General features: G+C 42.1%; 1 protein-coding gene and 1 long non-coding RNA gene across 3 annotated transcripts in view; one reads left to right on the top strand and one right to left on the bottom strand.

Annotated features, from left to right (window-relative positions):
- Positions 1 to 3,138, bottom strand: part of apeh (acylaminoacyl-peptide hydrolase) — a 56,690-nt gene extending 53,552 nt beyond the window's left edge. The window contains exon 1 of one of the 2 annotated variants that reach the window (XM_028824948.2): positions 3,077 to 3,138. In XM_028824948.2, coding sequence (XP_028680781.1) covers positions 3,077 to 3,088 — 12 coding nt within the window. In that variant the 5' untranslated portion in view covers positions 3,089 to 3,138. The other variant, XM_028824947.2, reaches the window with a different exon arrangement.
- LOC114668922 (uncharacterized) overlaps positions 2,999 to 19,949 on the top strand; it is a 41,609-nt gene continuing 24,658 nt past the window's right edge. The window contains exons 1-2 of the long non-coding RNA XR_003718939.2: positions 2,999 to 3,139; positions 8,667 to 8,737. This is a non-coding gene — a long non-coding RNA (uncharacterized LOC114668922). The remainder of the gene's footprint in view (positions 3,140 to 8,666; positions 8,738 to 19,949) is intronic.

The raw sequence follows: 19,949 nt of genomic DNA, 5'->3' as shown, positions 1-19,949 counted from the left end.
GATTCACAGCACACTCTCCTCTGTCTCTGCTACATTGTTATATGAATTTAGGGGTGTGGATGGAGAGCTTGATAGAAACCTGAACACAAACACTTTTATTGTGGAGAATTCGGGTGGCAGAAAAAACACACGTTCTTAACAGGTAAATCCGATGTCATATCACATGACTTCTAGTCATTGAGTATATCAGATTTACCGAGTGCAGCTGCTGATAATCTTTCTGGACCATGTAATTTTAAAAAACTGATTATCGCTGGGCCTGTCAAATTTAGTGACTGTGTGCTGACCTTCCAAAACAGTCATACTTGCCCATTTTTGTTACAGCCAATAACGCTATTTAAAGGGTTAACGGGTTCATCGAGTTCAACTGCAACCTGGACCCCTTTTTCCTTTCTCCATTTTCTTGTGGTACATAAAACACGAGACATGAAACAGATGAGCATCTCTTTTGTATGTGAGGTCCAAAACTCACATGTTGAATCACATTCAGTACATGTATTTCCACATGAGCATTCATCAGCTGTCAGCTCTCAAGTGCACAGAGCCCACCCTTACAACTAAAGTCATGACCAAACCTGTTTGATTTTGTTTTTTTGTGCGTCACTGGGTAGGTCATATTTAGTAAGTGCCCTTCACAGGAGTGTGCTGCCTACTGCCTCCAACTCGCTAAGATTATGTAAATGAAATTTACGACTGAAAATCACTGGAAACGTAATCTAATCTGACATGGTCTTTAGTCTATTTGATCCTGTGAAATAAGGAGCCACTTCAAACAGAAGTACCGTACTGCCATAGCCTTCTTCTGCTCTCACAGTAATCAAACTATTTAACTCCCACCACCCGGTCTGCCACTGAGATGTAATAATGAATGTAAGCAAAGAATATCTGAAAAGCAATAGAAGACACAGCAAAGTGCACCTTGCACAACTACTTACTTATTGATTTCACTAAGAGAGTTGCAAGGGGCCATAGGCTATCAGGACCTCATCAACTTTAAAGACTGACCTACTCACACATTATGTGCCAATTTCACATTCACAATCAATGTGAAAGTATGATATTGAACTATGACTTCAGACTTGGAAGTGCTGATCCTCATCCGACCCGCTTCACACTCAGCAACACATTGCATGATTGCATGCCGAAGGTCATAGTCAAATGAGACAAAAAACAATGATGCTACCCCCAGCCAGTCCAAATGGTTCATGAAATCCACTAACAGGAGTGGACAAGACACAGCTTTTGAAGTTTGAAACAGACAGTGAACAAATTTGACTTAACACCAAGTATGTGGATACAGCTCTCACCTTATTCATTTAGAAAATGAATATCCTGCAACAGCAGCTTTGTTATCTCCTATTCCTGTATCATCTCCCACAACACAGTCCAACACGTGCTTTTTCAAAATCCACAAAACACATGTAGACTGGATTATCATACTCCCATGAACCCTCCACCAACTGTGCCAGGGATAAGCGCTGGTTTACTGTTCAACAGTTCTCACTCTCAAGAATGGATTGTTCTTTACCAAGTGAGGTGGGGAAGTTCAAGTGGGAGAGATATCTTGTTCAGGAGTGCTGGAAAAAGGAAGCGTGAAATCAACAAGTGGACTGGAGTGGCAGCTATTCTGCTGATGGTGTACTAGTCTGTAGTGGCAGAGTCTAAAGACAAAACTCATGGTTTACTGGTCGAACCACATCCCTGTTTTCACCTGAATATGATCACAAGTGCAACTTGCAGAAATAAAATTTATTCAGAGTGGCTAAACTGACACTCCGTGATAGGATGTGAATTTCAGTAATTTGGGAGAGCCTCAGAGTGGAGTCCCTGCATCTCTTGATAGAAAGATGCCAGTTGAAGTGGTTTGGTCAGCAATTGCCTCTAAATTAGGTATTGCAGCAGACCCAGACCTGCTGGAGGATTCCATCTCTCTCAGATGACTGAGAATGCTTGGATATTCCCAATGAGAATATGAGATGTATGATACTGATGGACTCATTTTTAAAGTACATCAGTCAATCAGGGTGCCAGGCATCACTAATGAGGCAACAAACGAAGAAACGGGGTTTGTAGTTTGGGTATGTGGCGGAAATGAGCGTGAAAAAAAATCAAATGCACGCACACTTGATTAGAATTACAATTTTATTTTTAAGGTATTCCCAATCTCTATAAAACTGCTGCCATAATGGAACCGTCTCTACAACACTAAAATGTATTTTTTCTTCTCTTTTGTAAATGTACTTAGTGTGACTGGTGCCTGTTTATGTCCGGGGTTTTAACATCGGACCACACCTACATACATATGTTTGACTTTCTCACTATAAATTAAGGTCACCGCTGGATACAAGGCAGGAAATAAGCTCTGCATCACAAAGTCTACTCGTTTGAAATCGGCAAATAAAACATGCAGCTTGTCTTCACGGATGCGGCAGAAAAACAGGAAAACTCTACATGTGTGATTTTTGGAACCCAGGACGCTGAATCCATCACTGGACAGCGCGATCCTTATCGCCGCCATATAATTGTGTATTCTCACAACGGCAGAATCAGCAATAGTGCTTTATAAGAAAGAGCGAGTTAAACTAAAACTGTCACACCTAAGGGATTGCCAATGCTAACACCTTTGTGAAAACAAGTGCTCCTGTGTCACACTACCACCTAGCGCACATCCGCACGATCCCCTTAACGACTTTCATTTTCTTTTTTTGCCGGCTGTTTTGTGAACATCTGATATTTATGACCCCTTTACAACTTTACAAAAGGTTAACCACTCTGCCATACTTAACGAGCACAACACAGGTGCGTGAATCCTGCGCAAACTCACTGGAACTGAAGGAGAACGTAACAAGCCGGCCTTGTCAGAGGGGACTTCACGTGACTTCATACAGCACCTCAATCCAGAGTAATCAAACCCGGAAAAGTTACGGGCCCGCTGGTTTCTGACACTTCTCGTAGAAAATAAAACGGAATGCACAGCAACAAGGCCGAAAGGAATACGTCCGTAGAGACGGAAAACTCCAAGTCTTGCCGGAATGAAGAATATACGCTGTGTACAAAAAGCCGCCGTTCGTTTTACCTGCAAATCCATAGTGCTGCGGAGTCCAACCGTGGAATGAACCAAAGCATGTCCATAATGGAGGTCAGTTGATTCATAGAATATTTACTAGCATATGTCATTGTAAAAAAAAATGTCACTTTTATTACTTATCTTTCACAAGATAAATATGCAGAATAATTGTTAACGTATGACGATGTATAACTTAGTGCATTGAATTCAAATACGATTTTCTAATCAAACAAAATGTTTCCGTCGTATGGCCATATGGTATAGTCTAGTTATGCGCGTGCAGGAGGAAGCGACGGAGTTAAAAAAAAATATATAAACTGGTTTGTACCAAGATGTCGGGTAGGCGAGCGGTTCTTCACAGTGTCTGAGAATAAATTGACTTAGGTGGGACAGTGGAATAAATTACCTGAGAGGACCGCTCTTTTCAGAATGTAGTATTGTTGTTCCAAATTAGCGCTTGAGCGGAAGCATTACGTTTAAAGGCATCGCCCCAGTACTTTATACTGTTGTGCTAAGAAGTAGGTGTTCTTTTTTTTAATAAACTGCATATAAAAAGTTGTTTTGGGTGTCAAATGGCAGCTGGAAACCGTGGCATTCCAATACGTTATACCTTTATTATCGGCATCATGGTGGGGTTTTGCTGGAAACTTTGGTTTCGTCTCGCCACAGTACTACAATATTATGTTATGTGGTACATTACGCCTCGCGTGTAGGCAAAGGTAGGTGAAGCAACTGAGTGATTTCCTCGTTGTACCATAATATGTTTAAAAGGAAGCGTCTTACAATGTGGTTTTTTTTTTTTAATTTGCCGGACGCATCCTGACTCGCCTGTACGAGAAACCCCCACACAAATGTTTCAGTTTCTCTCAATAGAGCCCAGCTGCAGTCAGGACAGTTTTAGGCCTCGGACACATTCAGCGACCGTAAGATGACGCCCCTGTCAGTTGCGTCTCTTGACTCCACCTACTTTCCACGCCCCACCCTGTGTTAGCCGTACATTTTTGTGCTAACTATATTATTATAGTAATTGTGACAAACTGAACGTGCGTGCGGAAAATATTTATTATAAATAAAAAAAGATTCACTGTCGTGCTAATGTAATAAGCGTCTCTTCGTACTTGCTGCGAGGTCGCGAGCCATCCATAATGGGTACATAAAGCTGCTCGGCATACAGAGAAGGTCCTAGCTGGACGACTCCAACGACTACTTAACACCTCTGCGGGCGAGTGCGTCATTCCTCTGGAGCATAAACTCCTCCAGAATTAATGCAGCGTTAATATAAATATTAACATTTTGTACACCAGTAATAATACAGTACTAATGAAATACAGAGAGGTCCACACCGACACTACTCTAAAGAGATCCTAAACGTCAGGCGCATAGTACTGCATATTTTGACTGTTTACACAAATTATATGATTTATTTAATTCAGAGTCTATAATAATACGTAGTGTTAATCGTAGCTGAGTGCAGCTTTATTCTTCTTCGTCTTCTTCCTTAGCATTTCCCATTTTTATATGGAATTAACCTTCTGATTACCAACGTAGATCCTTGGCAAATCCACTACTCCGTTGAGTGCAGCATACTGTATAACTAACATATTAAAATGTGTAGTCTCATGAATGAGACATAGCAAACGCAGATCTAAAACATACTATAAAATACAAAATGTGAAGATTTTTTGTTCAGTTTGTTTCTAATATATGACACCAAAATAACTGTTTTGGATGCAGAACTGAGAGACCTCGGTATAGTTTAGAAGTTTAGTAAATGCTAAATCCACATTTGAGTGCAGGAACTAAAAGGAATTTAAATCATCATGAGGGGTGTGTAATATAGGTGTCAGCACGGGGCTCTAGAAGGGGGTGTCAATTTATGGACCCCATAGCTTCAGAAGTGCTTGGATCTGTCTGAGGCCTAAAACTGTCCTGAGTGCAGCTGGACAGTTCTCATTCATCTTGATGTCGAGTTATACCAGACGTCTGGCGTTTTGGGTTGGTTCCACTGGTGTAGCCATAGATTGTGCAAAGCACAAGGGCCTACGAGCTAAGAGGGCCCACTCGGGGCTGTATAGATTTAAAAAAAAATTTAATATCTTAACTAAAACAGTAGTTTCACAGTCTCGATGCAGTGGCTTCAATGTCTTGTTACCATCAGCTCTGACCTAGATGGCTGACGATGAATTGTATGCTGCTGCCGATCTTCTCGTTGAACACTGTAGCACAGACATTTTACACTCAATTGTTGTCATTTCGTGCATGTTTTCAAACCATCCTGTCAACCAAGTCAACTGTTTTCGAAGCAGCTGAACTGTTGCAGATAGGTCACTGTGCACCATGGTCTACTTTCAGTGACGTTTGCACAGCTTACGTGTTAACTGCTGACTATACCAGTGACTGTTGCTGCATATGAACGATCGTTCTCAAAGTTAAAACACATCAAAAATTACGCCAGAAGCACAGTGTTTGTCAAGACAGACTCTCTGGCTTGGCCGTACTCTCAATCAAAAACGAGTGTGCCAGGCAATTTGACGTGTCAAATATTGTTGAAGCTTTTGTGCAAAAGAAGACACACAAGCGAGTATTTTAAGATACTAGTGATATTAGAAGTAATATGATTAGTGACTTGTCAGTTCCATTTTGTAAGCTTTAACAGTTTAACAAATCTGTAATCTGTTTTAATGTGTACCTTATTATGGCTTAAGTGCATTAGTGTCACTCTTGTAAGGATTTGTGAGCGTGACCACTTTATGATGAAAATTTTCTCAGAATTTGTGGAAAACGGGCCGATTGTGTAGTAGTATCCTGTCAGGTGGTGGTGGTGTTTTAATTGGTTACAAATTGAAATTGCTTCATTTTATAGCACAGAACAGTTTCTACTTTGTAGATTACCTTTTATTTTAATCATCTTCATTCACAAAGTTGTCATGGAAAAGTAAGCAGGTCCACATTTTACATAAATGTATGTACTAGTACTACTACCCACAACGATTTAAAATGTTATTACAAATTTCTTTTAGAGAGCCGGTTTGTTTGTCACCAGTGTGTGATCTGATAGTGTCGCTGTTGTGGGCACCACTTCCCAGCTGCCCCTAGGATCTAGTTGTGAAGAAATTACTAAGACTTATGCTAGACAGGAGGGGCCCACCTCAGGGGGCTGCACAGGGGCCTTCAGCAAGCTAGTTACACTACTGGGTGGTTCCACCACCCTTGTCAATTTTTCATCCTTTAGGCTCGACAGACCTTCAGTTTTAAACAATTGTCAGACTATATTTTGTGCACAAAATTACTGTACACCCTTATGATAATAAGTAAACCAATAGATGTCTTAAGCAAAAATGATCAGAAAGACTTGATGTTATGCATGCCACATCATCTGACCCCAGGGTTTCACCCCTTTAATGGTATATGAGGGACCAAAATTACCCTTTTCACAAAACTTCAAAAAATTGGGGATCGGTAATATAGGCATCTGGTGTGTCATTTTATGCTGTTTTGAGATTATCATTATGAGAATCGGTTCTAGGATTTTTGCTTTGCCCCATTTGCTTTGAAAAGAATCATCACTGCCAGACTTGTACATTGAGACCTGGGGCCTCATGTATAACGCCGTGCATAGAACTCGCACTATAACATGGCGTAAGCACAAAAGTGGGAATGTGCATATGCACAGAAAAATCCAGATGCAGGAATCTGTGCGTACGCAAACTTTCACGTTCTTCCACTACATAAATCCCGATCAGCGTGAAAAGTAATGCATGTGCACGCGCCTTCTGTCCCGCCCCAACTCCTCCCAGAATTATGCCTCTTTGAATATGCAAATCGATATAAATAGCCTTCTGTGAAAAGACAATGGGAAAAGCACGGGGGAAAATATATGAATTTCAGCGAATACCAAGTGGAGGCAAAGGAAAAATGTACTATTGTTTGTTTAAACAGTGGTATAATCAACAAAAGAAAGTTAATTGAGTGACATAGCGTCGGAGAAACTCCAAAGCTCAAGTTCACAAAGTCGCACAGTGCCCGAAATAGAAAAAAGTTGTCACATATCAAAGTCGGCGTGAAAATGCGACTCGTACCGGACCGTCTGAGTGTCATATGAAAGCTTATTAGGGTACAGAGAAAAAAAATATATATAGATATACTAGCTGTGTAAGCATGTGCTGTAAAAAGCCTGAACTCCTAGAAACTATTGAAATTGTCAGAAAAAAATCTAAATGCAAAGTCGGCAGTTTTGTTTTGTGGACATGCTTATCCCCCTTGTCTATCGGCGGCTAATTGAGTTTCTCTCTCCTCAGAGGTTTCGGTTTGCTTGTATGTTAGTGGCTAAGTGAGTTTGTCTTTCGTTGGTGGTTTCACTTTAGCAACGGAGTCGCTTTCTTTCAGCTTCGTGCTGTAGCCTCATACTTCTTTCTTCTTCAGACTTGTTTCCTGGGGCTGCCTTGCTGGCTCTTTGAGCTTCATGCTTTAGCCTCGCACTTCCAGGCCATAAAGACGGACACATACACTACCATGCGTAGATGTTTATATATAAGATACATACACTGCCACACACAAGTCTGTGTGTATATTGAACCAAGACACAAAGAGAGATGCAGTGTTGGAGAATCACTTCCTGGGACTTTTTGTTGTAACTGTTTTGTTGATTTTTCATTTATCATAGCACCATTAGGAAGAATAATAATAAGTGAGTTGGAGATAAATTCCAATGTATCTCACTATCACAAACTTGAATTCTACTTCCCCTTTAAATGAATGTTTTTCTCAATTCAGCTCTTCTTTGTAGAAGTTTAGATATTGTGTAGCCTCCTGATCAGGGAGTGAGATTCCCCTTTCATGATGTTAAGAAAGTAAGAATGTCTTTTTCATTTTCATGTCCACATTTCCTCTCCTGTAGCAGCTGTCCTGAGAGCTGTTTTGCTAATTACCTTGTACTTGTACTTTTCCAAGCCCTCTCATTAAAACCTTCTGTTTTAGCCCATTATTATTCATTGTGTTAAATAAAAAGGGCCCTGTCGATCCATTAATTTTTTCCAAGTTTAAGCATTTTGGAAGTCAGAGCTTATCATGGCTTCTCTTGGTATAAGACAGAAAGCAACTTTGGTCCCCAGGAAGTGGCACAGTTTTGCCACAAAGCCTGATTACAGTGGCATTGCACACATCAAGGATAAGGATTCACAAAAATGCTCTTTAGGCATTTTTTTACATTTGCTTATAGAGACAGAAGTAATTTCTCTATTCATTTGTAGAAAGAGGATAGATGCTCTGCTTCTACAATACAGCTCGAGGGGCTTTTTTTGGCTTCTAACCAAACATTTTGCAAAGAAACTCTTGCAGGAGTCAGTCGTAAGATTTATTCCAGTAGAGTCCTCTTTTTTGTAATGCTATTTAGATTAGTGTGTTGGCTGATGTATTTACCACACTTAAAAATATTTTCTTATTCTATGTACAGCATTTTCAATGAATTGTTCTGGCAGAGTTATTTAATTGCATTGTAAAGCATATTTAAATGTTATGTAGTACTGCTGGTTGGCTGTCATTCTTAGTCACAACTCTGTGATTTGTCCATCATGTAGAATTATTATAATTTATTTCACAGGTGGGGTGGAAGACGTCAAGTACGAGACCTGCATAGGAGATACTTTAACCTTTTCAACTGACAGATTTCAGGTAAGTCACCTTAGCCTGAAAGTCTTGTTATGCAAAACAGAAATACAATGTATTCTGTCAAAGCTAGTAGGCAAAGCAGGATTCTGAGTATTTTTACACAACCAGAAAGTGAAGCAGGACCTTACAGTGTTTAGTATAGCCATCTGTCTGCAGATTCAAGCAGCTTTTAATTTCCATGGGATGTTTGATAATTTTCTGTGTTTTGAGAAACAGTCTGCACTGTTAGCAGAAAGAAAGCCAGATGTGTGAAAGAGTTCACGGTTCAGTTGCCACTTTGTTGAAACAATGGGGCATTTACTTCATTTTTTTATAACACTTTTATAAACCGCTCATATCAGTTGTGAAAAAATGAGCATTTACAAAGAGCCTCTCGGCTAAAATTAACACTTTGAGAGGAGCCTCAGACATTCAAAAGCCTTCTGTTTGTTGCTGCCGGGTACTTTCCAAGGAGCCCTGTCTCTGGCAAGAAATCTTTCTAATCATTTTTTGATTAAGGCTGTATAATCTGTAACTCAGGAACTGGGCCATCTGGGAACTGTCACCTGGAACTGAATGAAGACTGTATGAACCCACCCAGATCGTATAATTCTTTGTATTGCTTTTAATTGCTGCTAATGGTTTTGATACAAATAAATACAATTTTTAAGTAAAAGCTTAAACTCCATGTTTCTGTCTGAATTGATTCTTAAATAACTGATCATTCCTTGTCTAACTGTGGTCCTTTAAGGGCTCAAGGGGGAGCCTTTGAGAAGCCCACTATTAGTGGTAAACTGAGTTGAAGTAAAGGAGAAAGCGAGAGTAAGCAGTCCCAGTCATTGAAGCACACAGGGTACAGCATTAGCGGTGAGACGTGTAAGAGGTTACAGGTAACAGCTGCATAGCTGGTATTGATTTGTCTGGTTCTTCCCCCATTAAAAAAGAACTTAAGTGATGTAGCAGGCGGCCGGGGTTCATGCCCAGCTGGGACACCCCTGCACTGTATCTTCAGGGGGAGCAGCCCTGGACAGTGCAATACCTCCCCCTGGACGTTAGATGGCTGCCCCCCTGGGTTGGAGAGGTGCCTCAGGTTCCCGCAGGGCTCCACGGGAGTTAGAGTTGGGTGCAGCCCTGTTGGGTCCCTCAGGCACCACCAGGGTGTGCTGCAGCTGGTACTCCTGAGCCCCAGTGGGCAACGTATTCACCACACCCAGAAGTGCAGCTGGAACACGGCAATCAAGCACCTGGAGCACTTCCGGGTGAACTATAAAACGGGCCAGCAGCCACCACTCGAGGAGCCAGAATTGGGAGGAGGACGAGGTTGCCAGGGAGGAGTGGTGGAGAAGAGAAAGAGTGTTTGTTTGATGTTGGTGCTGTGATTGGGACTGTGGGGTTCACGGGGAAGACGTGCCCCACAGGTGAAGAAAAATAAATAGTTGTTTTATTTTACCCATTCCTCCATGTCAGTCTGTGTCGGGTCGGGTGCTATATAGCGCTTTTATCACAGTGGTTAGGTGGTACCTTTCATGTTAGGTGAATCTAATAATACAATAAAGGATCACCTTGGAAGGCTGTGCAGCACACAGACTCATGAACACCTACTTATTCTCAACAATGGAGGACTAGAGTAATTGCTTGGTTTAGGAACCTGGTGCAGAATCTTTTTTTGAGATGTGCATAACAGAAGGTGTAAAGTGAAAAGTACAATAAAAAGAACTTTAGTCCCTGAGCCGTCTTATAATTAAATTTATGTACATTATCTACAAAGCTAGCTTGTATTGCCATTCACTTCCCCTGAAAACATATTCTTTACATCTCCTTGCCGCAATGCTCCTACCTTCTACGTTCATCTAATTCTTATGTGTGGCTTCTTAGAATTGCCAGCAGTGCACTGTGAACATGGTTGGAGGGGATTCTAAGACACATGGCTGGTGGTCTAAATGCAGAGTTGCCTTCACGTTCACATTTCCTTTATGACTCTCTATTATGTGATATCCTGGTTATCCTTCAGGGAATATGCACTTAACAGTGACACCAATTCCATCTTTGCGACCTGGCACCAGGCAGGCCTTCTGCCCCAGGAACGATTTAAGAGATGACGTGACCGAAAGGCCGTTGTCATTCCTGTTCCAGTTCTTGTGGAGGATGCTACCTACAAGAAGCAAGACTACTGACAATTGCATGATTGAGCTGTCAGTCCCTTCTTTTTGTTTTGTTTAGTACCTGTTTGGGGCTAAATTCTGTCACTTATTAAACAAGGTCTTTCAAACACCCCAAATTACTAACTCTATTTCTTGATTGTCTCCCCTACACTGGGCATGCATCCTCCTTATGTTGTATGCGAAGAATTTTAGCTTGGGAACCTTAGTGACCCTGTTGGCCTCCATCTTCTACCTGCTTACTGCTGTTGTGTGAACTTCTTCTTTGGTTAAAGATGAATATTTTTCAGGATGGCTCTGACAGTCTTCTTTTTGTGTTTTTTTTTTTTTTTTTTTTTTTTTTTTTTTTTTTTAATTTTTATTTGAAGAAAATAGCCTTGCATGCAATCAAGATGAACTTATACAACAAATGACTTCATAGTCAAACTACAATAAAAAAGAAAAAAAAATCAAAGTCTAAAAAAGAAAGAAGGAATAAAATAAAGACAACACCTTACAAAGTAGAATTCAACCCCGACCTGAGCGAAAGAGAGGAGAACATGGGCAAAAATAGAATAGAAAAAAAGATGGGAAAATGTGCTTTCCCACCCAACATAAATGCTTACTCTAAATTTTTTTAAATTAAATTTTGCCATATTTTAAAAATGTTTTCAACAGATCATTTAAGTGCAAATTTAATTATTTTCTAGTTTCAAGTAGTATGGAACATCAGTTGCCCACTGCCTTATGAAAGGTGGGTTTGGATTCTTCCAGTTAAGCAAGATAAGTCTACCTGCTAGTAGTGTGGTGTAGGCCGTTATAATCCATGTGTCCTTCTCCACTTTAAGCCCATCCAGGAGTCCACCAAACACAGCTCTTTATAGGTTACGAGTGAATGTGACACCAAGGCTGTGTCTGATAAGCATTCAAAGGTATTTGTCCAAAATAATGTTAATTGGGTGCACTCGCAGAACATGTGGCTCAGTGAGGCTGGTGTAATGCTTGCAGGTTGGATCTTGCCCTGGATACACTTTGAAAATTTTTAAAAGAGATAAATGTGATCATTGAAAGATTTTAAGTTGAATTATTGAATACTTTGTGCATATGGAGCTAGAGTGTGTTCTATATACGGCTGCCTTCCACTCCTTTTCTGTGATATTCATTGAAAGATCCTTTCCCTAACGTTCCATACTCTAGCATCTTTGAAAGGAAGAGACTTTGAGATGTCTTTTTATATTATTGAGATGCTGTCTGAGACTGATCAAAATTTCTTCTGGAATAGAAATGGATGGGCACTGTGGAAAATTTGGTAGGTGTCTTTGAGCAGAATTTCTGATATGAATGTAGTGGAAAAATCATTTTGATGGGAAGTTAAATTTAAAGTGTAATTGTTTATAAGATGCAAATTATCTATATATGATTCTTTATTTTAATCTTGCCTGTCTTCCAAAGATTAAATATTGTGTAAGTCTGAAAGGGTTAAAAAAAAAAAGTGATTATCATGTGTGGCGTCACAGATAAAAGCTTCTCTGCCTTGAACAGCGTCCTGCATTGGTTCCATATTCTGAGTGACTGATGGACAATTTGGATTATTGGCATATTGATGATAATTTATATTTACTGGGGCACAAAGCAGGGCATATAAAGAAGTAGATCAAGATTTAATTTCCATTGCAGACAAGGCTTGCATAATTTCATCAATTTGTGTCAATTTCCAGGTCTTAGCCGTGATTTGTCAGTACTCTGCGTTGTCTCCATTTCCACTTGTAAAAAATTTTTTTTTCTTCTTTCTCATGGGCATTATATAGAATAATACTTGTATTCCTTGCAGTGCAATAATCTAAAATTACTGTAAAGCTCTATGAATATTTGGGAGACAATCACTCCAAGAAAATTCTTTCCAGTCATTGACTGAAGTACAGTACAAATTGTTTCTTGATTATCTGCATTCATTTGCAGAAATATTTAAAATGTGCCCACGGGTCCACTCCCCACTGTCTGTTATATAAGAAAAATCCCGGAAAAACAGAAAAAGGAGCCTCTGAAGTCATTTGATCTGCAACACCCCTGCAGTTTTCAAGAAATGAAGCAGATACAATATAATTAACAAATCGTTAAAGCCTGTGGATGTGCCTAGCTGGCAATGAGCTTAATTATTAGCATTCATTGGTTTTCAAGAAGCAAACTTTATTACGGGGAAGCCTTGCTTAAGAGTACAGAAATGAGGAAAAGTGTAAATTTTACAAATTTGTTCTGAGAACTTTCTAACTAACTGTTTGTCAGGCTAAACTCTACTAAGCGTGTGTTTATCTTTAATGTGCTTTTAAACTGGAATGGCTTGTGGTTGTTTGCATGTAGCTTTCCACAACGCAACCTGACTAAAGATGGTGTATACTTGCATTTCCTTTATTTCTCATGAATGCCTTAGTGTAGGAGCATGAAACCTTCTCTTGGCTGTTCTGTGCTGCCAAAACTCCTTTTTGTTTATATGGGTATGAATTTTTGGCCTTTGGAAGATGTGATAGCACAACTTTTAATGCTGCTGCTGTCTTAACAGCTCCAGAGACCAATCATTCATTGATGCTCCGGCTATCTCTGACATGACTCTGAATTGGCTTGCTGTCAGTGAGTGCGCCATGCGATGATCTGGTAAACAGTCCACAACTGTTTTCTACCATACAGATGTGACCACCAGGGGTCACTCAGTGCCCTGTCACCAAACACAACTCACCCACAGACAGGTTCCAGCTCACTAATGCTTTATTATGAACAGTATCTTTGTAGGGTTTAAAATCAACTAAACAATGGGCCAAATAGTAAACTGACAGCTTCCATCTTCTTCCCAAGCATCACCCACTCCCTCCGTACTGTGGCTTCAGTGTGCATGCCACACAGAAGCTCCTTGAAGTAGGAAGGTTCTCCTCCTCCAGCGCTCCCTGGCAGCACCCAAGGACCCCGACAGGGTTGCCCTTATGCACTACAATTACCAAGAAGTCCTGTGGGTAATCAAATTGGGAGTGAGCCAGAGGAATACTGCTACTTCGCTGGGGTTTGAATTGTTCATAATATCCAACCTATCATAATATCCACATGCTCATTTAGGAAGTGGTCCCCTGAGGCAGTGCAGGCTCTGAGGGACTGCTTTGGAACTATGGACTGGGATATCCTGCAGGGATCACATAGTGAAAACATTGAGGAGGTTGTTGACTGCTTTACTGACTACATCAACTTCTGTATGGACATTGTAGTTCCAGTAAGAACAGTACACTGCTATGCTAACAACAAGCCATGGATTACAAGTGACATCAAGGGCCTTTTGAACCAGAAGAAAAGGGCTTTTAAAGGCGGTGATCAGCATGAGCTCAAGCGCGTGCAGAAGGAACTCAGAGTCCAGCTCAGGGCGGCGAAGGAGCAGTACCAGGAGAAAGCCGGAGCAGAAGTTGCAGAATAACAGCATGAAGGAAGTGTGGGATGGGATGAAGATCATCACTGGCTGCAGCTCGAAGCGGGGTGCCACCATCGAGAGAGACGTGAAGAGAGCAAACCAAATGAACAACTTCTTTAAACAGGTTTGACCACCCTAACCCACTCTCACCTTGGAATACTACACCCTCCACCCATCCTTCTGCTGATACCAGCATAGGCGAGACATCCCCACCCACAATTACAGCCGCGCAGGTGAGCAAAGAGCTGAGGAGACTTTGTGCCAGCAAAGCAGCGGGTCCAGATGGAGTATCGTCCTGACTGCTGAACGTCTGCGCGCTGGAGCTGGGAAGTCCTCTACGGTGCATCTTCAACCTGAGCCTGGAACAGGGGAGAGTCCCGAGGCTTTGGAAAACATCTTGTATCACCCCAGTCCCAAAGGTATCACATCCTAGTGAGCTGAATGACTTCCGGCCTGTCGCTCTGACATCACATGTGATGAAGACCATGGAGCAGCTGCTGCTTCACCACCTGAGGCCACAGGTACGCCACGCCCTCGACCCTCTGCAGTTCGCGTACCAGGAGAAGGTGAGAGCGGAGGATGCCATCATCTATATGCTACACCGATCACTCTCCCACTTGGACAGAGGCAGTGGTGCTGTAAGAATTTATGTTTCTAGACTTCTCTAGCGCCTTCAACACCATCCAGCCTCTGCTCCTTAGGGACAAGCTGACAGAGATGGGAGTAGATTTATACCTAGTGGCATGGATCATGGACTATCTTACAAACAGACTTCAGTATGTGCGTCTCGGGAACTGCAGGTCTGACATTGTGGTCAGCAACACAGGAGCGCCACAAGGGACTGTACTTTCTCTGGTCCTGTTCAGCCTATATACATCAGACTTCCAATACAACTCGGAGTCCTGCCACGTGCAAAAGTTCGCTGATGACACTGCTGTCGTGGGCTGCATCAGGAGTGGGCAGGAGGAGGAGTATAGGAACCTCATCAAGGACTTTGTTAGATGGTGCAACTCAAACCACCTACACCTGAACACCAGCAAAACCAAGGAGCTGGTGGTGGATTTTAGGAGGCCCAGGCCCTTCCTGGACCCCGTGATCATCAGAGGTGACTGTGTGCAGAGGGTGCAGACCTATAAATACCTGGGAGTGCAGCTGGATGATAAATTGGACTGGACTGCCAATACTGATGCTCTGTGCAAGAGAGGACAGAGCCTTCCTTAGATATACTTCCTTAGAAGACTGGCATCCTTCAACATCTGCAATAAGATGCTGCAGATGTTCTATCAGACGGCTGTGGTGAGCGCCCTCATCTATGTAGTGGTGTGCTGGGGAGGCAGCATAAAGAAGAAGGACGCCTCACGCTTGGACAAACTGTTGAGGAAGGCAGGCTCTATTGTAGGCATGGAGCCGGACAGTTTGACATCCGTGGCAGAGTGACGGGCACTCAGCAGGCTCCTATCAGTTGTGGAGAATCCACTGCATCCACTAAACAGTGTCATCTCCAGACAGAGGAGCAGCTTCAGCGTCAGACTGCTGTCACTGTCCTGCTCCACTGACAGACTGAGGAGATCTTTCCTCCCCCAAACTATGTGACTCTTCAATTCCACCCGGGGTGGGGGGATAAACGTTAACATTATTCAAAGTTATTGCCTGTTTTTACCTACATTTTTATTACTTTTTTAATATTGTTTTTTTGTATCGGTATGCTGCTGCTGGAGTATGTGAATTTCCTCTTGGGATTAATAAAGTATCTATCTATCTATCTATCTACCTACCAACCAACCAACCAAGTCCTCGGGTGTCTAGCTGAGAAAGTTGAGTGCAACATGGAATCCATCAATGCCCAACCTTTCACCAACCAGGAGGTGCGCCAGTACCCACCAGCATTTGTCCGGGAGGGGGACAAGCAGAGGACTACCCATTCAGCCCCGGATCTGGGACCGCTGAAGGTAGCCAGGGATTGGCAGATGCAAGTTGACTTGGATCAGAGGCTCATCTTCTCCGCAGATATCGTTAACAACTACTCTGCGACCAGACCTTGTCCTTTGGTCTAACTTCCGAAAACTTGGTTACGTCATTGAGCTGACGGTACCATGGGAGGATGCCATTGAGAAAGCCTTTGAACTTAAGAAGCTGCGGTATGCCAACTTAGCAGCTGAGGCGGAGGACAGAGGCTGGAAGATCAAGGTGCGCCCGGTGGAGGTAGGGTGTAGGGGCTTTGTTGCCAGTACAACAGCGAAGCTACTTAGAGAGGTTGGAGTTAGGGGACAGGCTATCAGAGATCTGGCTAACACTGCTGAGAGGACCAGTCATTGGCTATGGCTGAAGAGGAATGACATCACTTGGGAAGCTAAGGCGATTAGCTAACTGCTAGACACACACCCAGGCTTGATCAACCTGTGGTGGGTCTGCCTCAACAGAGGGTGTCTTGTGATAAAAGGCCAAAACACCCGGTGAAGTTGAGGCACACAACTGACGATGTGTCCTGCTGGTAAAGCCTATTGGTTGCCATTCTTCATAGAAACCATCTGTCAAGATTTCCCCCATTAGAAGTAATGCAAATATCAGGGATTGTAACACCTAGTCCTTTCATTGAATCTGAATATCTATATCTATCTATCTAACCAACCCCAGTCCATCCTCCATTCATTCATTCATTCATTAGGACAGGAATTGAGGATACCCCCCCCCCCCCAGGTTACACCTCTACTCCTGTGGTCCTTCCAGTACAGCCTCCTGACTGTGGTAGGGTTTCATCCACAGTTCCATTCGTGATGCTAGTCCATCCACACTAGTACTCACACACTGATTTATTACCATCACCTCTACCAATATTTTATTCATTCTGCAAAGGTGATTATTTTCTTATGGTACAATTTTAAATAATTAGTTCAATAAAGCTCTCCTGCCCTATGGAGGTGGAGATATGCTTTAGAAAGGAGAGGAATGAAGGTCAGTAGGACCACCAAGACAGAATGCATGTGTGTGAATGAGAGGGAGGTCAGTGGAATGGTGAGAATGCAGGGAGCTGGTGAAGGTGGATGAGTTTAAATACTTTGGATCAACAGTACAGAGTAACGGGGATTATGGAAGAGACATGTAAAAGGGAGTGCAGGCAGAGTGGAATGGGTGGAAAAGAGTGTCAGGAGTGATTTGTGACAGATGGATATCGGCAAGGTCTACAGGATGATAGTGAGACCAACTTTGTTATATGGGCTGGAGATGGTGGCACTGACCAAAAAAACAGGAGACCGAGCTGGAGGTGGCAGAGTTAAAGATGCTAAGATTTGCATTGGGTGTGATGGATGGACAGGATTAGAAATGAGAACTTTAGACAGTTGGCTCAGGCAAGACAGTTGGGAGACAAAGCCAGAGAGGTGAGATTGCGTTGGTTTGGACATGTGAAGAGGAGAGATGCCGAGTATAATGAGAGAAGGATGTTAAGGATAGAGCTACCAGGCAAGAGGAGAAGAGGAAGGCCTAAGAGAAGGTTTATGGATTTGGTGAGAGATGACATGCAGGTGATGGGTGTAACAGAACAAAATACGGAGGACAGAAAGATATGGAAGAAGATGATCCGTTGTGGCGACCCCTAACGGTAGCAGCCAGAAGGAGAAGGAAGCTATTCTGCCAGGCTACAACCCTATGAAGATAAAGAGATGTACAGACCATTCATAAAGTCCCGTTTTGCCTTGCTGGAAAAAAGTTAACAGACTCCATAGCCCATAAGGACCAGATCTGAGGCACACAGCATGACTCCTTTTGTGCCCAGCAACTTCCCTTCCAAGGTGAGTGGACTTTACAGCAGACAGATATAACATCTACCTTTTCTCTGGGTTTATGTCCATAAGTGTCAAGATTAAGCCACAAAGTTAACATTGCAAGGGCCATGGCTACATTAGCAATCCTACATTGGACTTCACATGCCAAAACATGGAAAGGAAACCCCTTTTAGAAACAGGTGTGTGATTTTTTGACATATTGATTTCTATTTTCTCCCCTACTAGTTATGGTACAATTTACCCCATCTACGCTATGTTGTAGCACATTTTAAATTCACAGGAACAATTTTTAGAAAAGCTGACATGCTTCACTTTGTCTTTGGTGTGCTTATTTAGCTGTTCACTACAATCTTTATAAAGTACGTAATCACAGAAGAATCCATTAACACAATGATGATAATTGGTTTAAAGCCTCCAAAAGAGTACGGGTTTAAGTGCAGCAGATTATTGTCTTTTGTGTACCTACTTGACAACAATGGGATGGCTCTTGTTTAAAGAAAATATGAGACATTACAGTAAATGCAAAGCAAAGTACAGCAGATGTGAGGTGTGTTCTTACTTTTATACAGACATCACAAACACAATGCCAGCCTGCATAGCCCTTTGTTTAAAATTATATTTTAATTGAAATCAAGCACTCGGATAAGAACAAAGAACAAGCAATCCGTTACTGAAAATTGAAAAGTCAAAAAACCCCTTCCGATGCCCTCTCCCCACCCATGATACCTTAATGCAAACCAAGCGTGTAAAGAAGATTCTAGGATGTTTCAGTGTTCGAGTTGCTTCAGCAATCTGGTGGGACTGGTGCAACACACATGGCAGTCCCCTCGCAGATATAAGTAAGAGCATGGATATTAGGAAGAGGACAATCAGAAATCAAGGGCCGTCAGCCATTCAACTGAGTGTTTCATGCATTCAGTGAAATCTTACCAGTGTGTGCCTCCCTGTACATTTAGTAAAATCTAAGCAACCCCTGTCTCTCTTAACTGCATACATTTTTCTGTTAATGCAATGGAATCTTACTTTTCTAGGATTCCCTTTACACTTAGCAACTTTCATATTCTTTGTCTATAAAAATCTTAATATCATGCATCGTTTTGTCTTAGCATCTTGCATCTTTATGTTAATTCAGTAATTGATTAGCAGCCTGCGTCACTGTTGGGCATTCAGCAAGCTTATTACTTTGTGTTAAGCACTTTTTACACCTAATGTTTTATTAACTTATCAAATTCTTAGCATCCTGTGTGTCTCTTTGTGCATTTAGTGAAAGCATAACAGCCTATGCATTTAGTAAAATGTGAGCAGCTTGCCTCTCACTGTGCATTTAGTCAAGTGTTAGCTGCGTATGGTCAGAGTGGTGGCTCTGAGGCTTGGGATTTGCATCAGCAATAGGAAGGTTGCCGGGACGTAAAATGCCAGAAGTGATTCCACTCCATTGGGCCCCTGAGCAAGGCCCTTAACTCCAATTGCTCCGTCCTGGGTATGACACTAATCTGCATCCAGCCCTGCAAGCAGGTCCTCCAACTTGGGGGTTGGTGGCAGGATTGGCACTCCAGTTACAGTAAAAAAAAAAAAAAAAACTCGCACTGTTCCAGCTGAGGTGCCATCCATCGCACGACTGTACTTGTGCCCCAATCCGGGTGGTTTGTTGTAATCGGCGCATGCTCCCAACCTAGTTACCTATGTCTCTCATGCATTTAAGGAAATCTTGCTATTAGTAATTTTTCTGCTAATTTAGCAAAGACTTCGCAATGTGCTTGTAGTAAAATCTGAATATTAGGCCTCTCTATGGGAATCAACTTAGCAGCTTTTGTCAGATATTAGCGGTATGTATTTCAGTGGTATCACTAGGGGATTGTGCACTGCACTGG

The sequence above is a fragment of the Erpetoichthys calabaricus genome, chromosome 18 (assembly GCF_900747795.2).
Source record: "Erpetoichthys calabaricus chromosome 18, fErpCal1.3, whole genome shotgun sequence".
In the NCBI taxonomy this organism is placed as follows: Eukaryota; Metazoa; Chordata; class Cladistia; order Polypteriformes; family Polypteridae; genus Erpetoichthys; species Erpetoichthys calabaricus.
Note: the sequence above shows the minus strand (reverse complement) of the source record. Positions and strands in the feature narration are given on the sequence as shown.